Raw genomic sequence first — 26,726 nt, 5'->3', positions numbered from 1 at the left:
GTTGGGTATAAATCTGCTCTCCTCCGGTCTGTGCTCAGTCTTATAAACTGAAAAGTATGCAACATCATATATTATCACGCCATCATTGTTGTCCTCTTCATTAGCAAAAATCCATAGACTGTGAAAAGAACTAAAATAAGGAACGAGGATTGTGCAAAACATTAGTTTAAGGTCAGTTTAATATAGCAGTAATATAGCAGAGCCATATAACTAATATAGTGGAGTTTGAAGGTGTTAAGTACTGTGCTATAGTTAAGCATATATGTATATATACAGTACATATATATACATATATACAGTACATATATATGTGTATGTATTGTGTATATATATATATATATATATATATATATATATATCGTATAAAAGAGAAAAACCGGACACTGCAAATCCTTCTGATATATCGCTGTTAAATCACTCTTATACCGCATGTACCGGGTGCACATCGAAGAGGAGAACGTCCATATAATAATATCCAAAAGGAGGTAGAAAAAGGCAGCACTCACCGGAGTTTCAGATGGCGAGCCATTTCGCACACTTAAGGGTGCTTTACACGCTGCGACATCGCTAACGATATATCGTCGGGGTCACGGTGTTTGTGACGCACATCCGGCGTCGTTAGCGACATCGCAGCGTGTGACACCTATGAGCATCCTTAAATGATCGCAAAAGAGTTAAAAATCGTTGGTCTGTGATACGTCGTTCATTTACCAAAAATTGCTGTCTGGTCAGTAACGAGGTTGTTCGTCGTTCCTGCGGCAGCACACACCGCAGGATCGACGAACATCTCCTTACCTGCGTCCACCGGCAATGAGGAAGGAAGGAGGTGGGTGGCATGTTCCAGCTGCTCATCAAATCCCCTCCTCTGCTATTGGGCGGCCACTTAGTGACGCCGCTGTGACGCCAAACGAACCTCCCCCTTGAAGGAGGGATTGTTTGGCGGTCACAGCGACGTTGCTGAAAAGGTATGTGCGTGTGACACTGCCGTAACGATAATGTTTGCTACGGCAGCGATCACCAAATGTCGCACGAACGACGGGGGCGGGTGCTATCGCTCGCGACATCGCTAGCAATCTTTAGCGATGTCGCAGCGTGTAAAGCACCCTTTAATGCTTCAATGGGTCCCGGACCCATTGAAGCACTAAGTGTGCGAAACGGCTCACCGTTGTCCGGCGCTGTAAGCCTCATTCACCCTCCCCTCCACTTGTACCCATCCTCAGCATGATTTATTAAAAACGGCATCTAAAGCTCCAGTGAGTGCTGCCTTTTTCAACCTCCTTTTGGAGATATATATATATATATATATATATATATATATATATATATACACACACACATACACACACACACACAGTATCTCACAAAAGTCAACCCCTCACTTTTTTGTAAGTTTGTTATTGTATCTTTTCATATGAGAACACTAAAGATATGACACTTTGATATAATGTAAAGTAGTCAGAGTACAGCTTGTATAACAGTGTAAATTTGGTGTGCCCTCTAAATAACTCAATACATAGCCACTAATGTCTAAACCACTGGCATCAAAAGTGATTACACCCATAAGTGAAAATGGCCAAATTGTTCCCAATTAGTTATTTTCCCTCTCCGATATCATGTGACTCATTTGTGTGACAAGGTCTCAGATGTGAATGGGGAGCAGGTGTGTTATATTTGGTGTTATCGCGCACACTCTCACTTACTGGTCACTGGAAGCTCAAAATGGCATCTCATGGCAAAGAATTCTCTGAGGATCTGAAAAAAGTAATTGTTGCTCTACTTAAAGATGGCCTTGGTTACAAGAAGATTGCCAACACCCTGAAACTGATCTGCAACACGGTGGCCAAGACCATACAGTGGTTTAACAAAACAGGTACCATTCAGAACAGGCCTCGCCATTGTCGACCAAAGAAATCTAGTGCACATGACAGCGTCATATCCAGAGGTTCCCTATTAAAAATAGGCTTATGAGTGCTGCCAGCATTTCTGCAGAGGTTACTGGGGAGGGGTTAGTCTATCAGTTCTCAGACCACATGCCACTCAGTGCATCAAATTGGTCTGCATGGCTATTATCCCAGAAGGAAGCCTTTTCTAAAGATAATGCATTATAAAGCCCACAAAGTTTGCTGAAGACAAGGATTTCTTGAACCATGTCCTGTGGTCTGATGAGACCAAGGTAAAGTTATTTGATGATGTCAAGCATGTGTGGTGGCAACCAGGTAAGGAGAACAAAGACCAGTGTGTCTTTCCTATAGTTAAGCATGGTGGTAGGAGTGTCATGGTTTGGGGCTGCATGAGTGCTGCCGACTATAGGGAGCTACAGTTCGATGAGGTAACCATGAATGTGATTATGTACTGTGACATACTGAGCATGATGCCCTCCCCTTCCTTTATATTTCAACATGATTATGACCCCAAACACACCTCCAAGATAATCACTGTCTTGCTAAAGGAACTGAGGGTAAAGGTGCCAGGCCAAGCATGTCTCCAGACTTAAGCCCTGTGCCTGTGGGGTATCCTCAAGCGGACGTTGTAGGAGCGCAAGGTCTCTAATATTCACGAGCTCTATCATGCTATCATGTCTTGATGGATGACTGGAAGAGCATTCCAGTGGCTCTTGTGAAGCTCTACTGAACTCCATGCCCAAGAAAGTTAAGGCAGTGCTTGAAAATAATGGTGGCCATGCAAAATATTGACAGTTTGGACACAATTTGGCCATTTTCACTCAGGGATGTACTCACTTTTGTTGCCAGCGGTTTTGACATTAATAGCTGTGTGTTGAGTTATTTAGAGGGCACACTAAATTTGCACTGATATAATCTAAAGTAGTCAGTGTACAGCTTGTATAACAAAGTATCATGTCTTCAGTGTTGACCCACGAAAAGATATAATAAAATATTTACAAAAATATGAGGGGTGTACTCACGTTTGTGATATACTGTATATATCTTTCTTGACTACTGAAAGGAAACATAGCTCAGCAACCCATCTACAGTATTACAATAGGGTTCTGTAGAGCCTGTTTGACCTATCTTTTGGAATTGACCAAGAATAGGTTAGCAATCTACTATTCTGCGATCCAATTCACCATAATCCTTGCTTGGAAATGCACCAAAGCAATCACCAATAATGGCTACAATGTTGTGTCAACAGCAGACGTTCTTAGGTATCAGTATCATATTGACTGTCTTCTCAATGCCAAGCAGCAGCCACTTTTATAAAGGTGTAATTTACAACCTATTAAAAATGATTGCATTTTAACACTGTCTGTAAAGTACTTCATATCATAATAATCAGACCAGAAGAAGCTTCCCATTCTACCCTAAAGAGACATATACGGACTTTTGATGGACGCAAAGTTTAACTTTGATCATTTTCTGCACTGTCCACGCCTTATTCTGACAAGAATAAGTGAGAGATGTCGATTTGCCATATTCCTTTTTTTCGTTGCTTGATACAATTGCTGCGATACTTGGAAAGCTGGACCCCATCAATAAAAGCCCAGAGATGGAAGTATGAAGAAAATAATCCAGGCAGTTATTACGTTATATATACACCCACACATAGATGTACAGGGGTCGACACAGGCAGACAAGTGTAAGAACAGTATATGGGCCCTTTGTAACCCAATAGATCATCATAGTGCACAATTCCACCTAGGTGTTAGTGGGTCCCCTCACCTCGATGGCCCTAGGTTTCACCTATGGTACTTTCGCCCCTGTGGATAGATGTGTTATGATGATGCAGTTGAGAGCGCAGTTCTGGGTACTCACCATCTCCACCGCTCTGGGGTCAAGCTGGCTGGGGGGCACAGCCACTGAAAACTGGATCTTCTTTCTTCCCTTTGACTCCATCTGTGGCTTAGTCTGTGAGAGGCCGGAGTGCATTCCTTGTGGAGACCCAGAGCTCATCCTGACTGCTTGTTGCTTCTCAGAAGTCTTCTTGCTCTCTGTGTGCTTCTGTCTCTGTCTGAGCTGTTTACCTCCTGTAGTTCTGCTCCTTACCTCTCCCTCCTCCTTGCTATTCCCCTTCTCTGCCTCAACTCTATGATACACTGTATATCACTCCCTTGCACTCCTAACTCTTTTGACCCCCCTTTCCTCTCACTTGATGACCTTGGTACCTCCCTCTGTCCTATACCAGTTTGTGTCCTCTCACCCTCACTTGTAACCAGTTTGTGCACTGCTGGAGGATATCCTTGTACAGCTGCCAGGTTGGATCCTACCTCTGGTCTGGAATGCCTGCTCTGTACACTGCACCTTTGTCTATACGTCCTCCTGTCTGTCCCATGCTATATACCTCTTCTCCCACATCCTAACATGTGTTGAAATCCTGTGCATTATGCAAACATCAAAGCCCAGCCGAATACTCACGTAAGGGCAGCCTGAGGATTTCCAGCTGTAGAGGAACTATATATCAATTTATGGATATAAGAGGAATAGATGACACTAACAGAAACAACAGTGACATCATGACATCTAGTCCCATGGTGATTAACCTGGACAGCCATGATTATCAAGAATACCTAGCCCCAGCAAACAGCAATTCTGAACGGACTATATAAATATAGCTGTGTCTATGAGAAACATTTTTAGGCAGGGACAGGGTGTTACCCAATCCCTATACATCTTGATCCCTTCTGAAAATCTTCTGAAAATCCAAAGAAGATGGTACAAGAACAATGCCTCTGGGATCCCAATATAAGTTGTCCACTGCTTTCTTGTGAGAACAGTGCTACTCTCTTCCATAGGACGAGTCTGGTATTGCAGCTCAGCTTCATTGAACTGAATGAGACTTAAGCCTGCTTTACACGCTGCAATGTATCTTACAATGTGTCGGCGGGGTCACGTCGTAAGTGACGCACATCCGGCATCGTAAGTACATTGCAGTGTGTGACAGGTACGTGCGATTGCGATTGAACGGTAAAACATTCATCACATACACATCGTACCTTTCTCTAGAATTGCACGTCAGGTTGTTCATCGTACCCGGGGTAGCGCACATCGCAGTGTGTGACACCCCGGGAACGATGAACAGATCTTACCTACGTCCTGCGGCTCCCGGCCCACAATGCGGAAGGAAGGAGGTGAGCAGGATGTTTACGCCCCGCTTAGCCCCGCCCCTCCACTTCTATTGGCCGGCAGCCGTGTGACGTCGCTGTGACGCTGAACGTCCCTCCCACTCCAGGAAGTGGACGTTCGCCGCCCACATCGAGGTCGTATGGAAGATAAGTACGTGTGACGGCGGTTACTCGTATGTGCGGCAACAAATTGAACGTGCCACCATACGATGGGGGCGTTGCAAATCGCATACGATATCATATGCAGAATCGTAACATGTAAAGCAGGCTTTAGATGTAATACCGCACACAAGAGGTGGGGTTTTGTAAGAAATTAGGCATGATATTTAGTTCTAAGCAAGCCCTAGGACTTTTCAACTGTTCTGATATTTTTGTAAATACTTGCATTCTTCATGAGATAGCAATGCTAAAGCATCTCTTATAACACTTCCTCAGTGTTGTTCCTCCATTAATCCTCCCATTCACAACTGGGCATTACCAGTCCCTGCACACTCTAAGGCACAATTTAGATTTCCATTAAACACGGTCCCATTATAAGTTGCAATGCACGGACTAACCATGGGCAGCCTCATAAGCATATATGATGCTGCCAAGTTCGTGTCAGTAGACCTGTGGCCTGTCTGTGCATCACATACTGTACTCAGACCTTGATACAGAGCATACAAATTCGGCCTAGTCAGTGCTGATGCTGTAGGGACACACCCATTTGACAAGGGAAACCGCAACAACCAGATGTCAATTTATTATAAACATAAGGCCTAAGACACCCGGCATGAAAATTGGAGCAAGTGGAATGCGATAAAACATCGCATTCCACTCGGACCAATTTAAACCTGTGTGTCAGCACCCATGAGCAATTATTTTCTCAGCCCTAATCGGACTGAGAAAACAATCGCAGCATGCTGCGACTGTAATGCAATCCTGGTTTCTCTAGCACCCATTCAAGTCTATGGGGCGAGAGAAAAATCGCACTGCACTCGCAGTACACCGGTGTACTGCGAGTGCAGGGCGAGAATAGCAATAGCCGGCAACGGAGGAGAGAGGGAGATAAATTCCTCCCTCCCCTTCTCAGTGCCGGCCCGCCCCCTGCAGCTGTGGGCCAATCACATGATCGGACTTCAGTCTCAGTGACACTTGCATGACACTCGGCTCCCGCTGTACTGCCAGCGTGAGCCGAGTGTCATGCGAGGATCGCAGTAGATCCCTGTGTGGCCTCGGCCTTAAGAGAAAAGTTGTTCCAGTCTGGCTATTTCATGGGAAATACAGGTATTTTCTTAGATAGATTATTTAGGAGCAGTGGCGTAACTAGAGTCCAATGAGCATGGTGCAAAATTTGGATCTGATCAACCCCATTCCCCCCATATTGGTCAGATGTAAGGGACTTTGTAGAGTTCCAAATCCTATAAAGACATGTGTTGCCCCCCTGCCCCTTCATTATGTAGTAATGCCTCCCATCCTGTACTAATATCCCGATCCTGGGCCCCTTCCTGCTAAATATGTCCCACATCCTGGTAAATATGTCCTCCATTCTAGTATATAAGTCCCCCATCCTGATATATATGTCCCCCGTCCAGGGCCCAAACCTAATATATATGTCCCCCATCCTGGGCCTCTTCCTGGTAAATATGTCCTCCATCCTGGTAAATGTATATGTCCCCTATCCTGGGCCCCTTCATAAGAAATATGTCCCTCATCATGGTGTATATGTCCCCTATCATGGTAAATGTGACCCCATTCTAAGCCCCTTCCTGGTATATGTCTCCATCCTGGTACCATCCTGGTATATATGACCTTATTCTGGGTCCCTTACTGGTATATATATAGTCCCAGGTTTTCCTTTAATACATAAAACAAAAAACATTCTACTCACCTTCCTCCACTACCATATTGCACACCAGCCTTCTCTGTAGCCGATACAGTGGTCGTCAGCTGACATTACTTGTCTGTTATGGCATTGCATGACGTCACTACAGGTCCCCTACTCCTCTGAACATGCTGAGTTATGACAAATGAATAATTGAAGTATTTAAATGAACAAATTTTGCGCTACTATATCTTGTCCAAATAGAGGAGCAGCAGTAGGGCAGAAGTATATGTCATAAACAGTGGATCCATATGAGGTTGTCTAAATTTAGACAAGAAGTCATGAGTCTTTTTCTCTTTGTACAATGGGCTGTTGTTAAGGTATTGAGGTGGTCACATTTCAAGAGCAGCAATAGTTTTATAGACTACTAGCTGTAGAACCTGGCATTGCCCGGGATAGTAATTACGGTAAGTCTCTTTCTCCTACTCTCCGTCTCCCCCAATCTCCCTCTGTCTATCTCCCATTTTCCCTCTCCTCTCTCATCACTGAAATCATATTAACTCACACATAAGCTGTCTTATATCTAAGTGTCCTTCATTGCCTATAGTAACCAATCAGAGCTTCTTGACCTGTAATAAAATAGAAGAATACCTGTGATTGGTTGCTACGAGGGGCTGCTGATAAGTCTTTGGCTTTACACAGAAAGAAATGAGATAGGATGATGAAACTTTACATTTATTCCACATACTCTCCCCTGATTTCACTGTGACGCCCTGGACTATTCGGGTCGTCACAGAGTTCTGCACAATCTGCCCTCCCCGTGCAGGGCTCAAACCCCCATTGTTCTGGGAACCTAACCTGCAGTACTGCCTCCACCAGCATTCACAAATCCTAGATACACTTTGCACCACACCTGTCAAGCACACCAGTGGGCTGCTTAAGCAGGAATAGGGCCGCCCACCCAGGAGTCAGACATGGAGGTGGGAGGTGTCAGTTGAGTCGAGTAGGAACCCTCGAGCTGTCAGGAGCTCTGAGGAAGCTGGGAGTTGTAGCTCCCAGGGGAGAAGCAGACTAGGTCGCAGACGGTGGTCTGGACCTAGAGGAGTCGGACCCCCAGTCGCAGGGGATTGAGGCTAGGTGCCTGGAATCTATCAAGGAGGACGGTCAGCAGCCTGGTCATATCACCGGTCCGGGGGCCGAAGGGATGTCGGGGTACACGAACCCTAGGTCGTGGAGAAGCTTCAGGTGACTCAGCAATTAACCTGCAGAGGACAGGGCCTTTATGGACTGTTTCCACGAAGCTCAGAGATCGGGGGCACTAGCGCAACGAGGGGGATAGGTCTTTCCTAGTAAGCGGCCCACTGAAATCCCAAGCGTGAGCTCCTGAGAGCAGGCTCCTTCACTTAAGGGCCCGTTACACGCTACGATATATCTAACGATATGTCGTCGGGGTCACGTCGTTAGTGATGCACATCCGGCATCGTTTCATATATCGTAGCATCTGAAAGCTACGAGCGACTGTGAATGAGCAAAAATACTCACCTTATCGTTGCTCGTTGACACGTCGCTCATTTTAAAAGAATCGATCGTCCTTCTGTGCGCCGGTTGTTCATCATTCCCGAGGCAGCACACATCGCTCTGTGTGACATCCTGGGAACGATGAACTGCAGCTTACCTGCGGCCACTGGCAATGCGGAAGGAAGGAGGTGGGCGGGATGTTACGTCCCGCTCATCTCCGCCCCTCCGCTTCTATTGGGCGGCCGCTGAATGACGTCGCTGTGACGCCGAACATCCCTCCCCCTTCAGGAAGAAGATGTTCGCCGCCCACAGCGAGGTCGTTTGAAAGGTAAGTACTGTGACGGGGGTTACCAACTTTGTGCGACACTGGCAACAAATTGCCCATGTTGCACAAACGATGGGGGCGGGTGCGATCGCACATGCGATTGCACGATATATCGCCGCGTGTAAAGTGGCCTTAAGCCACAGTGGGGAGTAAGGCCCGGAAAGCTCCAAGCTATCGGGCCACAACGGACAATCTTAATTGTGTGCCAGGAGGCAGGTTACAGACCACCAGGCAGTGCTGCAGTGGACGGGAGCTGGACAAGCTCCCGTCAGGAGACAGGGGCAGTCAGAGACTTGGTTTGACCTGTTGTCAGCGTCTGCTTCATTGCTGAGTGAGTACCCGACTGACCCCTGCACTGCACCCCCGCATCACCATCCAGAGTCCCGGGGCCTACCCCTACCCGTGGAGGGTAAGTCATCTTGCTGCCCCACTCCATCACCCCGGGTACTCCCAACGGCAGCGGCGGTACTCCCAATTACTGTACACCACGGGTGGCGTCACAAAAAATATCTGTCCACTGTAAATAGTCCCTCTTTTTCATTTGAGTGTGGCCCCTAGCCCCCGGGTCCGGAGACCCTCGAGCCACGAGCAATCACCACCCCCAGATCCGAGCGGTTCGATCCGCTGTAGAGGCGGCACATCACCACACTTCTTACATCAGTATTCCAAGTTCTGTAAGCCTAGCAAAAAGAAGGATTTCGGTTGTGCCTCAAACCAGGCATCCGTAGCAGCCATGGCATCAGAAATGGTGTGACATTTGGTACCCTTGAGGTGTTTCTTCAGGTTTGTTAGCAGATGATAGTCAGAGTGAGCTAGATCTGGTGAATAAGGTGGGTTGTCAACCAGCTGGAAGCCCAGCTCTGCCAGTTTTGCTGTGGTCACTTGTGCAGTGTGAGCGGAGGCATTGTCTTGCAGCAACAATATTCCTTTTGACAGCTTGCCGCATCTTTTGGCCTTCAGAGCTGCCTTCAATTGGTCCAAAACTTCAATGTAATACCATGCATTGATGGTGGAACCCTTTTGAAGGTTGTCCACTAGCAGCACACCCTCCTTATCCCAGAACACAGACACCATCACCTTAGTGGCTGATTTTTGTACCCTGAACTTCTTTGGATGAGAAGAACCACTCTGCCTCCACTCTTTTGACTGCTCCTTGTTTTCTGGGTCATACAAATATATCAAGGTCTAATCCATAGTGACCAGTCGATCCTGGAAGTTCTTATGAGTCCGGAAACGCTGACAAATGGACCGGGAAGTTTTCACTCACATGCTTCTCTGATCTGTTGTCAAACATTTTGGGGACCCACTTTGCAGATAGCTTCCTTATTTCCAAATGTTCATGGATAATGACACAAACACGTTCACGGGAAATCCCCATGATGTCTGCTATTGCTTTAGCTGAAATTCGTTAATTCTCCAGTATGAGGTCGTCCAGGACGTTCTTATTCATTGGTTCTTTAGTGGCCCATTTTAAATTTGACAACCCAGTTCTTAACTGTGGAATATGAAGGGTATTGATGCCACAATGTCTGCGACATATCACCATGAATATCCTTTGTTGACTTTCCTTGCAGAAACAAGAATTTTATCACTCCTCTGATCTCAGTTGCTGTGAATATCACATTAGACTCCATTTTGTTTTCCTGCGTGTCTAGAACACTGTTGCCATAAGCAACAATGTCAAAATTTTGAAAACATATATTAGACATATAAGACTAATTGTCTCTCCAGTAAAGGAGACAAACTCTAGCACAGCGCCACCTATTGGAAGTAGCGATCCTAAAAGTCACAAGTGGATTTTCAACAATCCTTTGCAATATGACTCAGGATATATAAGCCAGATCAGAATCCCAATTTGCAGACACGGTCATATAAGACTTTCATGTGATGTAACATTCGTTACCATAGAAACAAAAAAGATCACAAAGCCAAAGACTTATCAGCAGCCTCTTGTATAGGTCACCTGATTAATATGCAGGCCGTGAAAACAGTCAATATATTGCCTCATAAAACCCCACACAATTAGAATACAGGTAAGGTCATGTGAATTACATCAACCTCTACAACAACATTGGCTAAAGGTCACCACTGAAATCATATTAACTCACACATAAGCAGTCTTATACTAAAGGCCACTTCACACATAACGATATCGTGAACGAGATTGTTGCTACGTCACAGTTTCTGTGACGCAACAACGACTTCACTAGCGATCTCGTCGTGTTTGACATGTACCAACGATCCGCCCCCTGCTGTGAAATCGTTGGTCGATGCTGAACAGCCTGGGCCATTTTTGGCTCGTTGGAGTCCTGCTGGGCAGGATGGATCTGTATGTTTGACACCTAGCTAACGATTTCGTTAATGACCTAGATGAGTGGCGTGTAGTTGCGTCCCCGTTGTGTGACAGGGTCCCGACGATTTACAAGATGGCATGCTCGTTCCTAAAGTCAGTGTGTGTGACACCTCACATACAATTTCACCAACGACTCAGCAACGATCCGGAAACTGTGACGTAGTAGCGATCTCGTTCACGATCTCGTTATGTGTGACTGGACCTTAAGAATGTCCTTCATTGCCTATAGCAACCAATCAAAGCTCCTTGACCTGTAACAAAATGGAAGCATACCAGTGATTGGCTGCTATAGGCCACCTGATAAATATCCAGGGTGACTGTCAAAAGAGCCAATATATTACCTCAAACATCCAAACATTTTGTGTGTGTCTCTTTCTGTATTCGTCTCTTTCTGTGTGTGTCTCTTTCTCTGTGTGTGTGCCTCTTTCTGTTTTTCTCATTCTGTGTGTGCGTCTGTGTGTGTCTCTTTCTTTGTGTGTGTGTCTTTTGGTGTGTGTCTCTTTCTATGTGTGTGTCTTTTGGTGTGTGTCTCTTTTGGTGTGTGTGTCTCATTCGGTGTGTGTCTTTCTGCATGTGTGTGTGTGTGTGTGTGTGTGTCTTTCTGTGTGTGTCTTTCTGTGTGTGTCTCTTTCTGTCTGTATTTCTGTGTTTCTTTTTGTGTGCCTCTTTTGATGCGTGTCTCTTTTGGTGTGTGTGTGTGTGTCTTTCTGTATGTGTCTCTTTCTATGTGTGTCTATTTGTGTGTGTCTCTTTCGGTATGAGTGTGTCTCTTTCTGTGTGCCTCTTTCTGTCTGTGTGTCTCTTAGTGTGTGAGTGTTTCTCATTCTGTGTCACTTTTTGTGTGTGTGTCTCTTTCAGTGTGTGTGTCTTTCGGTGTGTGTGTGTGTGTGTGTGTGTGTGTGTCTCTTTTGATGTGTGTCTTTTTCAGTGCATGTGTCTCTTCTGTGTGTCTCTTTCTGTGTGTCTCTTTCTGTGTGAGTGTGTCTCTTTTGGTGTGTGTCTCTTTTTGTGTGTATGTATTTCAGTGTGTGTGTGTGTGTGTGTGTATGTGTGTCTCTGTCAGTGTGTGTGTTTCTGTCGGTGTGTGTGTCTGTCAGTGTGTGTGTGTCTCTTTTGATGCGTGTGCATGTTTTAGTGTGTGTCTCTTTCTGTATGTGTCTCTTCCTATGTTAGTGTGTCTCTTTTTCTTTGTGTGTGTCTGTGTGTGTCTCTTTCTGTCTGTCTCTTTCAGTGTCTCTTTTTGTGTTTGTGTCTCTTTTTGTGTGTGTGTCTCTTTCGGTATTTATGTCTCTTTTGGTGTGTGTCTCTTTTGAGGTGTGTCTCTCTTTTGGGGTGTGTCTCTTTTGGGGTGTGTCTCTTTCGGTGTGTGTGTCTTTCTGTTTGTCTCATTCTGTATCTCTTTTTGTGTGTCTCTTTCTGTGTGTGTCTCTTTCGGTGTGTGTGGGTCTCTCTGTTTGTCACTTTCTCTGTCCTTAATAAGAGTCTATACTAACAGATCCGTTCCTAGCTCCATTGACTTTAATGTAAGCAGATTTTTTGGCCAATACCTGTAAAGGGCGGGGTTAAATTTTCCCCTCAAAACACAGTCTATAACGTTCCCTGAGTCAAATGAATTGACTATACAAAATTTCATGATTGTAAATGTGATGGTGCGGATTCCTTTAGCGGACATACACACACAACACATACAGACATACATATTTACACACATACATAGACACACACACACACACAAACACATACATACACTCAGCTTTATATATTAGATGGTGGGGAGATCTATATGAGTTCTGCTGTGGATTTCTCTGTATCCCTTTCCTGGAGGAATATCTGTTTGTTAACCATAGGGCATTGGATAAGAGGAGCCTTTGATCCTATTTTAAGCATGCCACCCTTGTGACTGTCTCCTTTTTTAAGTCTAACAAACTAGATTTCTTTTTTTATATTTGCAAATTTGTATATCTATAGTATATGCTCAGCATTACATTAGAGCTGCTGACTGACAGGCCTCTCCATCTCAAGATCTTCCTGTATGTCATTAAGGGGGCTTTACACGCAGCGACATTGCTAGCAATGTCGTTGGTGAAAGCACCTGCCCCCGTCGTTTGTGCGTCACGGGCAAATCACTGCCCGTGGCGCACAATATCATTATGAGCCGTCACACGGACTTACCTGCCTAGCGACGTTGCTGTTGCCGGCGAACTGCCTCCTTTCTAAGGGGGCGGTTCATGTGGCGTCACAGCAGCGTCACTAAGCGGCCGCCCAATAGAAGCGGAGGGGCGGAGATGAGCGGGCCGAACATCCCGCTCACCTCCTTCCTTCCGCATAGCCGGCCGCAGGTAAGCTGTAGTTCGTCGTTCCCGAGGTGTCACACATACCGATGTGTGCTGCCTCGGGAACGACGAACAACCTGCGTCCTCAACAATCAACGATTTTTTGAAAAGGAACGACGTGTCAACCATGGAAGATTAGGTGAGTATTTTCCATCGTTAATGGCCGCTCGTTGGTGTTACACGCAACGACGTCGCTAACGATGCCGGATGTGCGTCACGGAATCCGTGACCCCGGCAATATATCGTTAGATACATCATTGCGTGTAACGGGGCCTTTAGCAGAAAGGGAGGTGCAATTGCCTCTACAGCAACCACTGTATTAAATCTTTATGGGCATCCTATAGTGCCACAGTGGTACTTTATGGATTAGGTATATTTTAGGGGTATAATAGGGAATTTCATAAAATCATAGAAGGGACCTCAAGGGCCATCGAGTCCAACCCTCCGCCAGTGCAGGTTTTCTAAAAACGTCCCAGCTATATGAGATCAGCTTCCTCTTGAGGATTTCCGTTGATGAAGAGCTCACTATCGCCCGCGGTAGCCTGTTCCACTCTCTGACTGCCCTCACTGTCAGAAAGTTTTTCCTAATGTTTAATCTAAATCTCCTGCCTTTTAGTTTCATCCCTTTGCTTCTTCTACTTCTTTGTGCTAATGAGAATAGAGTAGTTCCCTCTGCACTGTGACTTCCTTTCAAATATTTGTAGACCGCTATTAAGTCTCCTCTCAGCCTTCTCTTTTGTAAACTAAACATTCCAATTTTTTTTTGCCGGTCTTCCTAGGACATGGTTTGCAGATCTTCTACCATCTTGGTTGCTCTTTTCTGAACGTGCTCCAATATATCGATGTCTTTCTTGAATTGGGGTGCCCATAACTGTACGCAGTATTCCAGGTGGGGTCTGACCAGGGCAAAGTATAGGAAAATAATTACCCCTCTTGATCTAGATTCCACACTTGTCTTAATACATTTCCAATTTTTGTTTCACCACTTAAATATTAAAAAATATATACAGCATATACATGTTTTTTATATCCATACTTGTACTGACCTGGATAATCATATTGTCCAGTCAGTTTTACCATATAGTCAACATGATAAATAAAAAAAAACAAAAAACAATAGAGGAATTGCACTTTTTTTGTAATTTCAAGGCACTGTGATTTTTTTCCTGCTTTCCAGTGCATCACAGAATGAAATGAATGGTGTCATTTAAAAGAACAACTTGTCCCGAATCCCCACCCCCCCAAGCCCTCATACAGCTTCATGTGGACGGAAAAATAAAATAGTTATGGCTCTTGGAAGAAAGTGAGGAAAAAATGAAAGCGCAAAAACGGAAAATCCCAAAGTTGTGAAGGGTTAAGGTTAATAATTAGTATGTGATGGGTTAATAATTAGATCAGGTTAGGTAGGACTGCACCTCCTGGAGCTAAATGGGTATTATTATTTCTTCTTGATACAGGAAAGGCAGATATTATAATGAGCCATTTATACAAATAGACTTTTCATCATGGAAAGAATCTCAATTTGATGACTGGAAGAGGGCAGCCATCAGTAAGCACTGGGTGCACGGGGAAAGCGGCTTATTACATGAATGGTACATGAATGGTGAAGGGGTGTCTGGACGGGGAAGCCTCCTGCTCTCCTGCTGTCTCTCTGGAAATTGATCATGCATTATTAAATGCCTCTAGGCAGGGGGTGTACAGTGTTAATGAGTTCAGGATGGAGAGGGGGGAGTTCTGAAAAAAGACAGCTCTCCGAGACAACAGCCCAAATACTCAATCTGTGCAACACGTATGAGTTGTGCTGAGTACGTGAGAAGCTGTGCTCATCATGGAGGTTAGACACCTGTTTATTAGAGATGGTTATTAGTCCTAGGTAGTATTTACATAGCTTCTAATTAGCACAATCAGCGCTAAATCTAAAACCTATAAAAAGGTTTGCAAATATTATTCGCACTTAAGGAAGTAAATGTGTCTAGAGATTCTCACTACCATAGTGTAGCTGTAGGAGGTATAAATGTAACATTCACACCGGAGCGTCGGTGCCCGAGGGGTCTCTTTATAAGAGTATACCCAAATGCTACATGGTAGGTAAGGGGGTTCATTACAGATTTTGCATTTGGACAAGGTAGCTGCAGGTTACACCTCTGTGCAGAAGTGCAGACGCGTGAGATCATGGGCTAGCAATGCTAACACCAGACATGTGAGATCATTGGTCCCACCCTATACTTCCTTACCTTAGGAGCCATGACCATTGAGGAAGGATTCTCCAGTCGTGCTGTATGTGTGTTACCCACCAATACCATCTGTAAATAATACACGAACTGCATGTGACTTGGTTTAAAATTGGCCACAGCAGCCTTTATTACCTATTATTTACATACTAACACAAGGGGGCGCCGTCCAACGGGCGACCCCAACAAATAACAATAGGTAACACAGTAACCAATACAGTAAATATACAACCCTGAGTAGGCCCAGTCCAGGAACCACTTCTCACCCCAGTATCCCTGGCCGCAACACACCGACCCAGAGATGAGGTATTAATCACCTACGGATTAACCCCCCAACTTTGCAGAACCCCGTGCCTGCAACATCCCGGAACCTGGAGCCACCATACCAAGATGGTGTCTCTCTGTCCAGTTACCATTGCCTTCAACCGCCTCTGGACCAGACCTACCCCCCGCTGCTGTGACAAAGAAACAACCCAGACCAAATTCCCCTCGGCATTAAACACAAGGGAGGGTGGGCGGGGATCGTTCCATATCCGGAAGTCAAGAGAGAGGGGGTAAGTCAAAGTCCTTTACTTACACCCCTCAACTGTCCCACCTCTTCCTCCAGGGAACTCCTCCTACCCACCAATCCCTTTACTCTGCCTTATAAACAAACCATTCCTGTTTCCATTAACCCCATCACTCCTTCCCTTCCCTCTAGTCATGTCGCCCCTCCACCCTATGGGTTCCATGGCTTTCTTGACCATTGAGGAAGGATTCTCCAGTCGTGCTGTATGTGTGTTACCCACCAATACCATCTGTAAATAATACACGAACTGCATGTGACTTGGTTTAAAATTGGCCACAGCAGCCTTTATTACCTATTATTTACATACTAACACAAGGGGGCGCCGTCCAACGGGCGACCCCAACAAATAACAATAGGTAACACAGTAACCAATACAGTAAATATACAACCCTGAGTAGGCCCAGTCCAGGAACCACTTCTCACCCCAGTATCCCTGGCCGCAACACACCGACCCAGAGATGAGGTATTAATCACCTACGGATTAACCCCCCAACTTTGCAGAACCCCGTGCCTGCAACATCCCGGAACCTGGAGCCACCATACCAAGATGGTGTCTCTCTGTCCAGTTACCATTGCCTTCAACCGCCTCTGGACCAGACCTACCCCCCGCCACAGGACAGGGCACGTGACTCCTTACGTGGCCTGGACCCGCCACACACCAAAAGCTTGTACCACACCTCCACGCAATCCCAGCGTCCACAAAACAGCACCAAGCACGTGAAGATGCACCCCTATCGCATCCCCAAAACCACCAGTTCAGCGCCACCAACTTTTGGCGCCGCCCCCCCAATAAGGCTCGATTGATACTGCCTATCGCACGAGCCACACGCCATTCCAACCTGGTCACACTATCAAAACTACCCCACGATTAAGCTCAGGTATGTCTTACACAATGCAACAACCAACAATTTTTTTTTTTTTTTTTTTTAAAACATTCATAAATAACTTCTCGAGATACCAAATCGCTGCCTCCAATTTACTGGACCAGTACCATCGACCCGTCCAGACCCAACTGGCAACATTCAGGCGAGCCTCAGACCGTCGAGGCCCCGAGAACCAACGAATGCCCAAATATCCAAATGAGGCACACCCTCACCACAAAAACCCAGGGGTTATAAACCCACAGATAACACCAACCCATTCCACTCCCAAAAGACTCAAATGCCCCCATTGCCTTAACCCGATAACAACTGAGGCCAAACGTAACACCGAAACAAGAGGACTCCCACCTCCCAATACTTCTCACAACCCCTTTTCTGAGCCCACCGAGGGGCCTCCGTGGCAGCCCAATCCAGAAGGAATACGACCCATAGTATTCCGGGCGCCCACCCCCGCCACCTGCAATCAAGTCTGCAGCACTGCCACAAAATGGTACCTTAACAAACGCGACACAATAATGAGCCTGGGCGCCCTCACAACATAATTCCGCACCCGGGACCGCGTATAACAACACCAACCTTCACCACCCGCCTAATCTAATTCGGTGAGCGACAAAGCCGGCGCTCAACCCACTGCACCACCTCGGACACATCCTCCAACATCCAACCTCCGCTCTTGACCGTAGATGGGCTGACCAACCCCACAATCTCAAAGCCCCCCAAAAGGCTAACACAAACCGTTTTGGACAAGGGAAACAAAAACCCGCTCGTGCTCAGATGAACATAGCCGCCACAAACCACTCACCAAACCCTGCCACAAAACAACGGAGACGGACCCTTGTATCCCGCTCCCTCACACCCTTACGACCAAACCCTTCAAGGCCTGCCGCGCCCTAAGATCCTGCGAAAACATCTCTCCACATCTAATCCTTAACAAGACAGCCACAGCCGCCACCTTCTGCTCCACTGCGGACGCCGGCCTAGCAGCCTGAAAACCGTTACTCACCACTGCCAACGCCACCATCAATTACTCCACCGGGCCTTCCTCACACATTGTCCCAAACGTTATCCGCGCCACCCATACTTCTGAATATCAGCCCCAAATAACCTCAGTCACTGGGCACCGAGCCGCTCCCCAACACAGCCACACCAGACTCCACAAGCCCTCCGGACACACCGTGCCCACCTCGTCTGCTACCCGGCCTCAACTCCCGAGACCTGCAGAACTGGAAGGAAACACAGCAGCTGCTATTCCCTTGGCGAACCCCAGTACTGGTTGCGCCACGCATAACATTTTTTTTTTTTTTTTTTAAAACACATCCAATTGAGAAACCAACTGTCGCAAGTACGCCACCCTTGGCCCCAGGATTAGCAAACCAACTATTAATCGAATTCTCCACCAACTGATAGCCAGAATGACAGCACACCTTCCTCTTGGAAAAAACTGCCAACCTCCACCACCCGACCACTACCACCGATTGGAAGCGCTACCCCACAATGCCCAACCAGAAAACAACTGGACCCGCTGCCTCCGAGTACCGCAGCTACGTTCCATCAGGTAGCACCTTACCCAGCCACAATCCGCGGCCACTAAATCGCCGTAAGAAAAAACCTCCTACACCATCAGATCATCATTGATCTCCCTCGTGACCACACACAAAGGATCCGATGGCTGCACCCTTGGCGCAGCCATCGCCAGCCGTCCAGCAGACACGCACCCCAGCGGCGTAACTCTGCACCCGTGGTTCGACCGCCCCTGCAAAGACTGCACCGCCTGAAACCGCATCGTCTTAGCTGACCTATCTGCCTCTATCGCAGCCCATAGGACCACACCATTACCCACGAATCCTACCCCTCTGACCATAACATCAAACTTTATCCCCACAAACCGTATCACTGGCGTTGGACCCTCAGTCTTCGCCTGCGCCAACAGGCCCAAAAGAGTATCCACCACCATCTGTAATAAAACAATCAACCTCAACGAATCATCAACCCGCCAACCCGATGTAAAGAGAATCAACCTATAATGAATAAGAGGTGTAAGCTGGGACACACCACGCACAAACCACTCCACCAAGAAATAACCGCCTCCAAAGGAACATAAAATGGGACAACAACCCATTAGCACCCACCGATCAACATAATAATAACTCCCCTCCCCACCGCAGCACCAGAACTGCTAGCTAGCAGGGTGGACCAGTAACAACCTAAATGCCGCCTCCAAATTCGCCTTTGCCATCAATGCTCCCCGGCTCACCGCCTTTACCAAATCCCACCCTCTGTCAAACGACACATAATAAACCACCGACAATTCTGGAGCCAAGCAGGCATACACCGATGACTCCTCCAGATAAGATACGTTTTGAACAAGCCGAAATATATACATCTATATACGGCTCATTTCCGGCACTACCCCCCAACAGAGAAACCCAATCGTGACAAGGAGGGCCCCGAATGGCCCACCCATCCTGCCCAACACCACTTCCTGACCCCTCTTTCCACTGACAACCACCAGGTGTCCCCTAGCCCAGCGCAAACTTCCAATAAGGAGGCAAAGATCCACCAATATAAATAGAATGACGCAGAATTACTATGTTCCTTACCACAACCCAACACTTATGCTTAAGACAACCGTCCGCGCCAAATCTGCACCACCCATCCTTCTATTCCCCCCAAAAAACCCTCATCGTCCGTGTCGCCGGGGTTCCAAGCCCCGAACAGCCAACTACCCCCCAAAAAGGGGGGGGGGCTGACTAGGAGCCGCCATCCACTGCAGCCATAAGGATGTGCCCGTATGATCCTACCGCATACTGGCACGCAACACCTTCCCTTGCTGAAATTACTCGGCGTACTGAAGCCAGACTAAACCGCCATATGACCTAACAAGCCACCCCAAATGGATCCATATAACCGAACCATGCCGAACCAATTACCCAATTCCTTCCCCCGATACCCTTGCCAAAAAACGCAAATGCCCGCAGCCACGTTGCAAATGTACGAGGGTGAGCCTCCACCGGCGCTCCCCTCCCTCTACTTATCCTTCCTGGAATCACTTGGCTTAACCTAATCCAGGTGAAACTGTTCCCGGGGGAGCAGCGAAACTATTGCTACACTTTCCCCATTCAAATCTTATCCCTCACATCCTCCAGCAAGTGAGCCCCCCCAGCGGGCCTTTGAAGCACCCATACCTCTCACACTTGGCCACTGTCAGCCAGACGCACCACCTCATCCCCCTCTTCGTTCCTCACCACTCACTCTGTCACAGCCCTTGCCGCCTCTGCCCGAAAATGCTCCCCTGCCGCCTCATGCGCCCTCACTCTGCCTGCCGCACCTGCGCCTACTAACCACCGATCCCGTCCATGCCGCCGGCGGTGCATGCGCACTCTCCACAACCGTATACACCACTTCAGTAAACCCCATACCTGGTCAAAACACCAACCCACACGGCGCTGCCGTGTCCGCAGCCGCCCCCCCCCCAGCCCTGCCAAATCCACGGCCGTCTCACCCGACCGCGACCCGGCATATCCTGGAATAAAAATCACGCCATCCGGACGTCTGATTCATCCGTCGCTGCTTCCTCCTCCTCCTCGCTGGAGCCGACCGCCTCTGGCTCATGTAATGCAGACGCCGCCGAAGCGCTGCCACCACCACGGCCGTCCTCCTGGTACGCCGCGTGGGCACCATCCTCCAAGCTCCATCTTCTGTCCCGCGGCGACAACCCCGGAAACCGTCCCGTCCTACGGGCTGCCACCGCGGGCCTTATCTTCTGGCCTGACCCCCCCTTGCTACCTGCAAGGACAGGGGGTACCTGTGGCCCGACCCGCTGCCAGCAGACTCCCATCCAGAGCCGCCAGCCTCCTGCCCTCCTGGGCCCAGAAGGCATCCGTCCGCCGGGCCCTCCCCCCCTTGGGGGAGACCGCCGCTGCCGGGAGCTGCACGCCTGCTCTGGGTGACCAGGCGGGGACCGCAGGGCCCCCGCCGTCACCCCCACGTACCGACGCCTCCCGGGCATCCGTCGCACCATGCTCGCCTGCCCTGGTGCCGGACCCCTTGCTGGCTGCAGCCCCCCGGCCCCCCCCCCCTCCACCCGCGGGGGGGGGGGGGGTAACGCTGGCCTCCGTCCTCGCCGGGCGCTCTCCTGGCCAGGAGCCGCCGCATCCAGCCCTCCTGGGCCCCATGAAAGCCTCTGTCCGCTGGGCCCTCCCCCTCCTGGGGGAGACCGCCGCGGCCGGGAGCTGCAACCTGATCTGGGTGACCAAGCAGGAACTGCAGGGCCCCTGCCGTCACCCCCACTCACCGACGCTTCCTGGGCACCCGTCGCCCCAGGCCCGCCTGCCCTGGTGCCGGACCCACCACTGGCTGCAGCTCCGCGGCCCCCCCCCGCCTTCCGCGAGGGGTAAAGCTGGCCTCTGTCACCGCCGGGCGCTCTCCCCGTCCGGGAGCCGCCGCATCCAGCAATCCAGGCCGCGGCTCGGACCGGAAGTAGGCCGCAGCCAAGCCACGCCCCCCTCCCGGCTGCCGCGGCCCGGACGGAGATTCCTCCCGCGGCCGGAGCAGCAGCCGAGTACTGCCCTGCCCACGTCCTACCGCGGAGGGTCCCCGAAGGGGCTCTCGCATCTCCTCCTCGCTCCCCCCCGCACACGGCAAGTACCTGAGATATGAGGGAGGGGGGACGCCGCCCGCAGCTGACAGGAGAGCGAGGGGAAAGTGCCAACGGGTTAACCCCCAGCAGCCAAGACGTGGGACCGCGCTGCCAGGGGCCCGTGCACTGCCATGATGAATCCGCTGCTCCCGGGTAGCAGCCATCCTGTCGCACGTCCGGATCGTTCCATATCCGGAAGTCTGGTGATGTGAGGGGCTGGGGAACCTCCATCATGACGTCCTTGTACAGATCTTTGTGTCCTTCTAAATACTCCCACTCCTCCATGGAGAAATAGAAGGTGACGTCCTGACACCTTATAGGAACCTCTCCAGTCAGATCGTTCCATATCCGGAAGTCAAGAGAGAGGGGGTAAGTCAAAGTCCTTTACTTACACCCCTCAACTGTCCCACCTCTTCCTCCAGGGAACTCCTCCTACCCACCAATCCCTTTACTCTGCCTTATAAACAAACCATTCCTGTTTCCATTAACCCCATCACTCCTTCCCTTCCCTCTAGTCATGTCGCCCCTCCACCCTATGGGTTCCATGGCTTTCTTATTCAGCTCTGAGATGATCATAGGCCATATCCAATGTTTTTCCCCCATCCCGACACAAAGTAGTGACACTCATGGCCCCCATTGCCAGTATAATGTCCAAAAACATACAGTTAGGGACCTTAGATTGGCAACAGTGTCCCCATTGGGGCTCACAATGTATGTAAAGTGCTATGGAATTAATAGAGCTATATAAATGAATAAATTATTATTATTATTATTATTATTATTATTATTATGACACACTGAGACCTTGTTCTGCTTCCTTATAGACAGTATACTTAAATCCAAGGGTTCCCACATTACACCTGTCTAGTTTACCATATTTATCCCCTCCTTTCCCTCCACAAGTATGTGTGTGACGCCCTGGAACCCAGGGGTCACAGGTCATTATACACACCACACCCCCCCTCCCCACACTAGGAAGGTAACACCCGTCAAACACAAGTCCTGATTGCCTCCCTCAGTGTTAGACAGGCACACCAGGTGGGCGGAGTCAGGTGGAAAGACACGCCCACCAAGGAGTCTGCTGGCCTGAGGCAGGAAAAGCAGTTGAAGTAAGGAGTTGAGGAGTGCAGTTGTGTAGTGCAGTAGAGTGGAGTACAGTTCTGCGCGGGGCCTGGGTTGGAGCCTAGGACCCCCAAACAGTCAGGCAGGCAGACGGCAGGGGCCGCCTGCAGGAGACCGGGAACATGACCGGTGGAACCGTAGGGACTGGGACTGGGTTGGAGCCCGCCGGAACCGAACCGGGGAGCCAACAGTATACCGGAGCACCAGGAAGGGTACTCAGACCCTGACTAGGCTGTAGGCCACCACCATAGTCAAATTCACTGATTGAGGATCTGGACCTCCCGGGGTTCTTTCCCACCAAAATCCCGGTTGAAGGCAACAGCCCAACCCGACTGGATAGTAGCCACCGACAGAGGCCTGAGATCCGAGGGCCAGCGCCTACGGGCAAAGGAGCTCCTTCGACATACCCGCCGGGGAGCGGACCACCCGTGCCTAGGCACCGTGGTCCACTTACACTTAGGTGCAGGAGAAAGGGGGACCCTGTCACACCATCCAGTGCTGCAGCCGGCTGTGGGCCACCCGTCCAACATCTTATTTGGTTTACCAGAGACTCTGAGTGGCTTAATTGTGAGTACAGCATCATTGCACCGCCCCGCATCACTGCGCCCCGCACCGCAGCTCCCAGCTACCGGGCCCCGGGACACACTGTCCCTACCCATGGAGGGGTTAACAACCGAGCTGCGCCCTGCCATCTCTCCCGGGAGCCCCTCCATCTTCACCGCAGCGGTGGTGTTCCATATCACCACAACCCGTGGGTGGCGTCACGAAAACCACCCCAACACAAATATACCGCATTCCCCCCGCACGTAGCGCCAACCTCTCCCTTGAAGAGCGACGTGACCCCCGGGTCCGTGAGAGGCTCGAGCCACCGCCCGCAGAACGAGCACGGATCCGAGCGGCTCGGCGGTCGCAGCCGAGGCCGTGGGGCGGTACATGTGCACATCCTCCAGATGTGATCTTCTGTGCAGGGCTACTCACAGTGGCATAACCAGAGTCCGATATCCCCCGATGCAAAGTTTGGGCCTGGGCCTCCACTCCCCCAGATGTTGGTCAGATTTATGGGCATTGTAGCATTCTAAGTCATATAAAGATATGCAAGTTGCCACTCCCTTCATTATGTAACAATGTCCTCCATCCGGTACTAATGTCCCCCATCCTGGAAAATATGTCCCCCATCCTGGTAAATATGTTCCCCATCCTGGTACTGATATATTCATTGCCATTCTGATATACAGTATATGTCACCCATCCTGGTATATTTGTCCCCACCCTAGTATATATGGTCCTCATCCTGGGCTCATTCTGATATATATGTCCTCATTCTGGTCCCTATCTTGGTGTATATGTCCCCATCATGGGCCCATCCTGGTATATTTGTTCCCATCCTGACATATATGTCCCTATCCTGGTATATGTGCCCAAATCCTGGTATATATGTCCCCATTCTGGCCCATCCTGGTATATATATGTCTCCATCATGGCCCCATCCTGTTATATACGTCCCCATCCTGGTATATATGTCCCAATTCTGGTATACACAGTCCCCATTCTGTCTCTAATGCATAAAAGAAAAAACTCTACTCCCATCCCTCTGCTCTCACATCACGCTGTGTCCTCTGTTGTCAGCTGCTGGCCACTGCGTGCTGGCTACAAAGTGCACGCCATGGCGCATGACATGTCAGCTGCACAATAGCTCAGGACGTCACTGTCATGCGCCCCCAGTCATGGTACTGCCGTCGTCAGCAGCTTGTATTGCATCCAGAGGTGTAGCTAGCGGTAATGCTAAGGGGGGGATGAAAAAAAAAAATATATATATATATATATATATATATATATATATATAGGGAACCCTCAGCAGATGACCGACAGCACTGTTACTGAAAATAAATCTCTACACAAAGGCCATCACTGATATTATCGCCATACTGTGACCATATAGTGGTAAGTACCAGTCCAGTAGAACATATAAGAGACTACAGTACAGTTATACATAGGGACTTACAGCTGATGTTCTTTCTAATTGACTTGTTCACTTTTCCCGTCTTTTCCATCTGGTTCAGACGGACATGACAACTGCTTCTAGCCACGATTCATCTAAAGAGATTACAAAAAAGACACATTTGACTTCTCTCATTTCCGGCAACATCACCATCTATTCCCAACCTTCACAAACTCCTCATCCTACTGAGTTGTTGCTGTATGTGTCCCTATTACTGCACCTGCTGTTTTGGAAAACAACAGGGTTCCTCCTAATTCCCCATAGAGTAATTCCAACCCCGAGCCCTCTACATGGTAAAATTACCCCTAGAAAATATTACTGCACTGTGCAATTGCCCTACAAAACAGTGCCCACATTTTACCCCTAGAAGGTAAAATGAATGATAAAGGAATTCAGCTCACCCACTCCAAGTCTCCAGGTCTTCTCTCTGCAGCACGGACATTCGGCCGGGCAGCTGCAAGCATTTAAGATGAGATCCAGCGTAGAAAGGAAGGCACTCTTTAGTATAAATTTCCATATGGTTTATTCCATGTGTCCACTTAACATTTAACAATGTCTCCAGCGTCCCCCTCATGTACAGCTCCCCTGTACACAGTATGACGTCACCAAAGCTCACCTATATACAGTATAATGAGTCCACAGCTCCCCTATGCAGAGTATACCGTCCCCTCCGCTCTCTATACACAGACAAATGCCCCCACATCGCCCCTATACACAGTATAATCACAGTATGGTGGGCCCACAGCTTCCCTGTACATAGTATAATGTTCCCACTGCTCCCCAAAAACACTGTATAATTTCTCCACACTTTTTAATGGTCCCAACAATAGACCTCAAACTGTATAATGCCCCTTGCATTATCTCCCATGCTGTATAATGGTCCTCACACTTTAAGGACCCCTCACAGATGTCCCTACAATGAATGAGAGGCCCACTCACAGTATGAGATCCCCCCCACACTGTATGAGGGCCCCCCTCAGTAGCACCCAAACTGTATAATGGCCCCGCATTAGCTCCTAAACTGTATAATGGCCCCACATTAGTTCCAAAATCTATATTTACCCTCATATTACTGTGGCGCCCTGGACAAGCCAGGACGTCACAGGTACTGCAACAACACACCCCACACCCCGGTTAGACACATCAGTCACACATACAAATCCTTGTTGCCTCCCTCGAGGAGTTCACAGTCCTGGAGGCGGGAAAAGGGATCAGATCAGTTTTACCGTTGAGGGAAGTGGTAGTAGAGGATCTGACTGACCGTGTCCGGGTACGTGGCCCGGGCACCTAAGAGCAAGGTTGGCGGACGGTGGTGACCGTCTGCAGGCAAGGCCGATTGACGCACAACCGTAAGGACCGGGGTCGGGCGGTGGCCCGCCGGTACCGGATCGGGGAGCGAAGAAACGCCAGCACCACTCAGCAGGGCCTACGGACCCCGACCAGGCTTGGAGTCGCCGTTAAACCGGTCAAATCCGTCAGCGACGGGAACCTCCGGTGTTCCCCAGCAGCAAAGACCCGACTGAAGGCAACCGCTCAACCATGAAGGGAAATACAGCTACCGCCACAGCTAGAGTTCCCAGGGCCAGAGCCTGCGGGCAAAAGGGGCTCCTCCGGCAACACACCGCTGGGGAGCGGGCTACCGGTGGGAAGCCATCGGGGCCGACAACACATCAAAGGTGCAGGGAGAGACAGTCACCGCCATCCTACCGGGAGTGACCACCGCAGCCGCCTGTGGGACCCGTCCATCCAGCCGTTTGTTTCACCAGAGACTCCGTGTACGTTACTGGCTGAGTGAGTACCACTGTGCCGCCTGGCACCGCGCTGCCCCCGCGACCCTGCACCTCCCCAATTCCCGCCATCCACCTTCCAGTCCACA

The 26,726-nt window shown here is 49.0% G+C and overlaps 1 protein-coding gene across 3 annotated transcripts in view; it reads right to left on the bottom strand.

The window, feature by feature from the left end:
* Positions 1-26,726, bottom strand: part of PPP1R1B (protein phosphatase 1 regulatory inhibitor subunit 1B) — a 212,490-nt gene that overhangs the window by 155,464 nt on the left and 30,300 nt on the right. Inside the window, exon 1 of one of the 3 annotated variants that reach the window (XM_075350130.1) lies at positions 3,771-4,116. The exons of the other annotated variants lie outside the window; for them this stretch is intronic. Coding sequence (XP_075206245.1) covers positions 3,771-3,908 — 138 coding nt within the window. The 5' untranslated portion in view covers positions 3,909-4,116. Of the gene's footprint in view, positions 1-3,770; positions 4,117-26,726 lie in introns of those variants that run through there. 3 annotated transcript variants of the gene reach the window in all.

This window comes from Anomaloglossus baeobatrachus, chromosome 5, assembly GCF_048569485.1.
Source record: "Anomaloglossus baeobatrachus isolate aAnoBae1 chromosome 5, aAnoBae1.hap1, whole genome shotgun sequence".
Lineage (NCBI taxonomy): Eukaryota > Metazoa > Chordata > Amphibia > Anura > Aromobatidae > Anomaloglossus > Anomaloglossus baeobatrachus.
The sequence above is the reverse complement of the archived record's forward strand: the minus strand, read 5'-3'. Positions and strand labels throughout refer to the sequence as shown.